Source organism: Hydra vulgaris, chromosome 08 (assembly GCF_038396675.1).
Source record: "Hydra vulgaris chromosome 08, alternate assembly HydraT2T_AEP".
NCBI classification, from domain to species: domain Eukaryota; kingdom Metazoa; phylum Cnidaria; class Hydrozoa; order Anthoathecata; family Hydridae; genus Hydra; species Hydra vulgaris.
The window spans coordinates 62,495,001-62,502,500 of NC_088927.1; the positions used below are offsets into that span (position 1 = coordinate 62,495,001).

The 7,500-nt window shown below is 25.1% G+C and overlaps 1 protein-coding gene across 2 annotated transcripts in view; it reads left to right on the forward strand.

The window, feature by feature from the left end:
- The window catches only part of LOC100197653 (fibrocystin-L), a 143,707-nt gene that overhangs the window by 33,585 nt on the left and 102,622 nt on the right, over positions 1-7,500 (forward strand). For both annotated transcript variants that reach the window (XM_065804129.1, XM_065804130.1), the window contains 4 exons: positions 519-609; positions 1,831-1,884; positions 2,711-2,790; positions 3,615-3,728. In XM_065804129.1, the coding sequence (XP_065660201.1) occupies positions 519-609; positions 1,831-1,884; positions 2,711-2,790; positions 3,615-3,728 (339 nt within the window). The remainder of the gene's footprint in view (positions 1-518; positions 610-1,830; positions 1,885-2,710; positions 2,791-3,614; positions 3,729-7,500) is intronic.

Here is a 7,500-nt window from a genome sequence, read left to right on the forward strand (position 1 = left end):
CCAACAGCATTAATGATAAACCAAGAACATTAATGATAAACCAACAACATTAATGATAAACCAACAACATTAATGATAAACCAAGAACATTAATGATAAACCAACAACATTAATGATAAACCAACAACATTAATGATAAACCAACAACTGTTTTGTTTTGACTGTAACCTTTGTCTTTGATAACTCTTGTTTAACAAATACAGTGAACATTTTTTTTATAGATAATTTTATTCTTTGTGTCCTTCATTGTCTGTTCCTTCTCAACTTTTATCATTCTTTTCTCTCAACATTTTTTACCTTCTTAAATTGTCATTACCCACACTTTTGTAAGTCATCTGATTGATTCTTTTTAAAAATGAAAGAAAATCTTGCTCTTCAGCATACTTTTGCCCTGCATCCTTCTCAACTTTTTTCATGCAAAACAAATGATTCTGAAAATTTTTTACCACGTTTAAAACAATACAAATTAATTTGTTTTATTTTTTAGTTTAATTTTTCAAAAATGTTTGACATTTTAGGTGATATAATTCAACTTGAAGGACTAATATTTTCAACGCAAATCAGCAGATTGTCAGCAAATTTTGATCCAAACAACAATGAGATTTCTAAGTATCTTTGTTTTTTTATATGCTTTTTTTAATTGTAAAAACAAATGTGAAAAAATGTTTTATTGTAAAAAAATTATATTACTTGTATTTAACTCTAACTTCCTAACTCTAACTAATTCAAAAATTATTTTGCTCTGCTCTAGCAAACAGTTTTTGTTTTTTTTTCTATTTTCTATCTAGCCCAACATTGTTTTGTTGTTCTTATTTTTTATTATTTTTATTTTTTTGTGACACTATAATGGCATACAGATGACCAGTAGAGCCATCCATCATATAGACACGGAAAAATTGAAAACTTAAAACTGATTTTAAATAGTTTAAATCAGAAGAAATCACATAAGACAAAATCAAATAAGGATGTAGAAAGGATATGTAAATAAAGAAGTTGTTGATTCAAAATTTAAATTTTTGGGACATTTAATGTCTACAGGTGTGATGGTAAAGTGCATTTGTTTGTTCTATCATGTATTTTTGGTATGATCTTGCTATGTTTACATCCACTTTCAAATGGGTGAATTTATAGCTAAACATAATCACTTCTTTTACTTTTTGGCTTGCACATCAAAGCTAGACATAAGACCTACAAAATTAATTTTAATTGATTGAATACACACATTAATCATATTAGATTACATGCCTTTACACTTTTACACTTACTTGGACCTTTACACTTAGCCAATAGAGTCAAGACTCTGTGCTAGTGTTGAACATGTATTTCAGCTCCAACCACCAGTCCAGGCACTGATTTAATGTGCATTCTGGAGCTTCAAAGTGGTTTCATCTACTGTAGCTACAAAAGTTAAATTCTATTGACCACAATAACCAGCAAGATAGCCTAATATCTGTAGTCATAGAGACATTAGAAAAAGTTGTAGCTCAATAATTACAGTTTTTTGAAAACACTGCAATGTCCTATAAAATTATGCTTTGAATAATCCAAACTGTTATAAAAATTTTTTTTGGTTTATAAAGTGTGTTTAAATTAAACAAATGCAACCAACAACAGCAATTGGAAAGATGCTTTAGATTAGGAGCTAAAGTAGATCATTTAACAGCTAACATTTACAATACCTTTTTGAACCTTGTCTTAAAACTATGATATTCTTATATACATTATTGGTCATTATTCGTCTTTATTATTACAAAACTTTAGGAACAATTGAAATGATGTTCTTTCTCTTTTAAATTGAAAAGAGAAAAATGTATATTTATATTTATTTAGAATGTTTGTTGGAAATGACATTTGTGAGCCTTTTGATCCTGAAACTAATGAGTTGTATGAACTTTTTATATTTATTTTATGCAGAGTTGTAAATGATGTAGTTGTTTATTATAATGTCATTATGTATTTACAAACTTGCATATTTATTTTGCTTATATAAAATTTAACTTGATAAAATATAAAAATAGCAAATATAGTTGACTTTTAAATTAAATTAATTGATAAAATACAAAAATCAATTTGATATTTATATTTTACCAAGAACTGATACTTAGTAAAATATAAATATTAATAAAATATAATTAGTGATACTAATACTATGACTACACACTATTAACCCTAATGACTAATACTATTACTACTACTACTACTACTACTACTACTACTACTACTACTACTACTACTACTACTACTACTACTACTACTACTACTACTACTACTACTACTACTACTACTACTACTACTACTACTACTACTACTACTACTACTACTACTACTACTACTACTACTACTACTAATACTACTACTACTACTACTACTACTACTACTACTGTTACTACTACTACTACTACTACTACTACTACTACTACTACTACTACTACTACTACTGTTACTACTACTACTACTACTACTACTACTACTACTACTACTACTACTACTACTACTACTACTGCATTACAACTTCCACTATTACTTCTACCACTATCATTACTACTTTCCCAACTCTACCACTAATACTACGACTAAGACTACCACTTCTGATGTTTTCTAAATGTTTAAAAATAAAAAACTTAAAATAGTTTGATAAAACTTTGAAATAGTTTAACTTCTTGAACTTTTTATTTTTTTATCTTGAATTAAAGATTAAATTTTTTGATAGAATTGGAGTTATTGATACGAGCCCATTTTATTGGTGGAATGATGGCTGGACAATGTGTGCAACAAAAATCAAAAGTGTTGGTCAGTGTTTGATTTAGTTTTTATCAATAATTAGTTAAAATAGTTACTTAATCTGTTGAAAATGTTATGAAGCAAGCTTATTTATTTAATACTATATTATTTGATAACTAGATAAATAAAATAAGCTGATATAGGCAATACATTTAATATATAATAATACATCAAATGATATATTTAATAAATATATTAAATATTAAAAATAAAATAACATAACAACATTTTTCAAACGATGTTAATACTGTTGTAATAAGATGTTAATAAATGTTATTACAAATATATATATATATATATATATATATATATATATATATATATATATATATATATATATATATATATATATACATATACATACATATATGCATATATATATTTATATATATATATATACATATATATATTTATATATATATGTCAGTCTTCTCCGTTTGATGAGCACTTTTGCGCTCTTGCAGTTTTGCGCTCGCCCACATGCCCACCAAACCCTGGCTAGCACTTTTTTAAGCGCTTGCCAAAAAATTTCAAGCTTTTTTTTAAATTGCAACAAATCTTAATCAAATTTCTCAATTAAATTCTAATTAAAGAGTTACAAAAAAAAAAATTTTTGAAATTGTGCATGTCCGACAAATTACATTTGTGCCAGCGTTTTATAGTTCGCTGGCAGTAAATTTCAAACGGAGAAGACTGATATGTATATATATATACATATATATATATTTGTATGTATATATTAATTTGTATGTATATATATGTTTATTATTGTATGCATATGCATGTATTAATGTATGTACTATGTATATGTAATTGTTTGCGTTATGTGTAAGGTTCTTGGACAGCCTCTTTAATTGTAAGCAATGCAGCTGGACGCTCAACACGAGAAAAGTCTTCAAAAATGGTTGATCAAAATGATAATATTTACAACTATCAAACATTTGCAGGTTATTTATTTTTGCTACTATTTGTTGGTGTATTTGTTTACAATAAAAAATGAATGTTAAAAATAAGCTGATCAGAATATTAATATAGTAATTCATTAAAATTTATTTTGATTTTAAATTTGGTTGCATTACTAGTGGCTAAATTACTAAACTTTTACATTAATAAAATAAAAGTAAAAAGTGTTTATAATTTAATCAATATTTTAAATTATCATCCTTAAATCAATAAATACAAGAAGTACCATTCCTAACCTAAAATAATTTAAACTCAAAGTAATGTCAACACAACTTTAATATTATAACACTTGTGTATTATAATATTTTCATATTATCTTAGCAAAAAGTGTCAGAAGCTTGTTGAATTGTTGAATTGACTTGTTGCAGGAGAAGCAGACTTTCTTTTTTGCACATTCTTTATGCCCAATCCTTTGCTTATATTGAGACAAACTTGATTTAAAGGCACTATGAATAGTCTCTACAGTCTAGCATACAATTCCAAAAAACAACAATCAAGTTTTACAAATGGGAAAATATGACAGACAACTATATGCAGTTTCCATGTAACTTTCAGCTCTGCATGCTTTGCCACATTTTCAGCAAACAACTTGTATCAATGATAACAAGTACTTAATGCTTTTAAAGTACTATTTTCTAGGATATATTTACCTTTATATATACTTATTTATATATAAAGGTATATATATCTCGGATATATATATACCTTTATGCCACAAGTAATCATATAAACCAAGATTAAAAGACCCAGTAAAGATATTGTCAGTACATTTTAAGTCAAGTGCAAAGGAATTTGTATTATCAAGAAGATTTAAATTACTTAGGGTTTTCTGCAAAGATTTTCTTTTGAAAGATCTTCAACTACACCTTTTTTAATATGCATAATTGATATCAATGTTTGCATAATTATATCAATGTTCGCATAATTGATATCAATTTTTTGTTTTTATTACAGTAAAGAAGTTAATTCCATTACTGTTTGGAATAATATTTAATTTAAGGATTTGGTATAAAGTTTGTTATTTTTTTATTTTGACTATTCAAGTTAACCTACTTTATAAATAAATAAAATTACATTTAAATTTAGTTACATAAAATTTAAATGTAAATGTTTTTTAAAAGTTGTTAGTTGACAATATTTATTCCTTAAACATTTGTAAGGAGAAAGAAGCACATGGTTTATCTTAGAGATTTTTCATCTTGTGTTTTAACATGAGATGATTAAATAATATCTTTAGGTTTAGTTCTACATCTAAGTCAATCTAATTCTAAAATTTATTTAACTTTATCTACTTAATTTTATTTATTTTACTTAAATAAACTATAAACATATATAATATACTTGAGAAACTTAAGTTATCCAGTTTGAGAGACAAGTGTTTGATCCTTTTTCCAGCATAAAGATGTTTCTTTTACAACTTGAATGAATTACGCTTGGGTAGAAAATTAACATTTACTCAGGCCGAACTTGATCCTTAATTTTCATTTTTAAAATCATTTCAAAGTAAAAAAAAAAAAAAAAACCAAAAATGGTTTCATTGTTTTAAAGACTAACTTTTTAGTTGTTTTTTTTTACTTTTTCAAAACTTAAAACAAAGCAAACTCTTTCAATCAACTTTAAATTTGTTATGCACTTTAAAAATATTTATCCTTATATAGTAACATACAAAACATCAAAGTTGCATTTACTTTTAAAAGAATCAAAATTAGAAGTTTGAAAAAGTTAAACCTTGTGACTTACAGTGACATGAATATGTAAAAAAAAAAAACATAAAAAATGCTTTTTTTTTCATTTAAAAAAATCTTTACGTAATAAAATTAAATATAACAGTTTTTTCAGAAATAAATTTTGAAATAAAATTTTGAAATTTTTATATGATTTCGCTTCATTTGAGTACCAGGTTGACATATTTTTGAAAAACTTTTATTTGAAAATATCAGGGACCCATTAAATATTCGAGGGTCTTGAGGGACCCCTTAAAATATTTTTTATTCAAAAAATTTTTATTTTAATTTTTTTTTTATCAGCATACCAAGTTTTTAGGAAAAAGTAAGCATATATAAGCATATTGTTTGGACCCTAATGACTACAGCTTACATGGTTTCAGTAGTATTTTTACAATCGTTGAAACTTTTTAAGATTAATAAAAACTTTTGTTTAAATTAATGTAATATTTTTTTGTGTATGCATTATTTATAAACATATTTGTTAAAAAAAATTTATCTAAAAAACAAATTCATTTAAATTGTTTATTTAGAGCAAAAATATATTTGAAGAATAAAAAAAAATATCTAAAAATCAATATAAAAAGATAAATAAATAAATAAAGTTGTATAGATAAAGTATAATAAAAACTAGATGGACTCAAAAAACTTTTAAATATCTTTTCTTTATTATTATTGTTATTTTTTAATTCATTTATTAACCCAAAATTGAAAATTACAATTTTTTTTATAGTTTTACAAAATTAGGTTAGGTGCAGAGCTGTCCTGAAAAGGAGGTGTCCCTCCTTTCCCCAAAGCTGTTATATATGCATTTGAGTTGGCACATATAGCATTTGAGTTAGCAATTTTTAAAGCAAATGTCAAGTATTAAGAAGCTTTTTTTTTTTTTTTTTTTGGTGTCCCTAGTTGGCAAAAAACATATAAAATAACCCCCTCCCCTCCCCATGAGAGACCTCTTCGGGATGGCCCTGGTTAGGTGTCACTCATATAGTTAAAAACTAGTTGTTGGAGTGACACCTAAATAAAATAAACAAACAAGCAAAAAATTTAACAGCAATATTAATAAATAAAAGCAAGTGTAAATTAAATTATTTACAAAAAAAAGATTAAATTAATTAATAAATTAAATAAAAAGACTAAACAATATGAAAACACTCATTTAAAAACAACAGCAAACAACAATAAAAATAATTAGCAACAACAGTCAAATAATAAAAAATATTACGCAAACAAAAATAAAAACTACATAATGAAAAGGCAAGCACAAAAACTTCTACAAAATAGAATTAATTATATTTGTTATTCTTGGCGGAAACAGAAAAGCGTAAAAAATTTGTAGCATATTATTTTTGTTTTAATTAGTTCTTTTTATTATTTTTTCGAACATTTTTTGAGCTTTTTTTCTTTTAACTTGTAACTTCGCTTTTAATTGATTGTTTTTGTTTTATTTTATTAAATCTGTTTGTTTGTTTTGCTTTTTTATTCATTTTCTTGTTTTATTTTTTCTTTAATTGTTTAGTTCGTTTATAGCTTTTAATATTTTTGTTATTTTTTTGTATCAGATCAGAATGCAAAGTTTAAAATTTGTAAAAATACTAATTTCTTTAGGAAAAAGTTTGAATTATTACTCTCTCACTCTCTTTCTCTCTCTCTGGCTCTCACTCTGTATTTTTTTACTGTGCAATTTGTTTAATACAATACTATTTAATTGTATTTAATTGTTTGAATAAATCTTTTTAAACATAGTATTGAAATAAGCATATCCTATTAAAAGTGTGGTTAAGCTCAAGCATATTTTTGAACCTCTTAAAACTGAACAGAAATCAGTGCTGATGTAGCCCTTCACATATATATCTGGTAAAAAATCATGACAAACTTTGTTTGGCAATTTATGTAGGGGCTAAGAATAAGCAAAGTGCTTGTATTTGATAACAAGATAATTCAAAACATTTTGTAGTGCTTGCTCAGTAAATAAAAAAAAACGTTTTTACACTCTTGTTGGGTGATCCAACTCAGTGGTGATGAGTCTTAA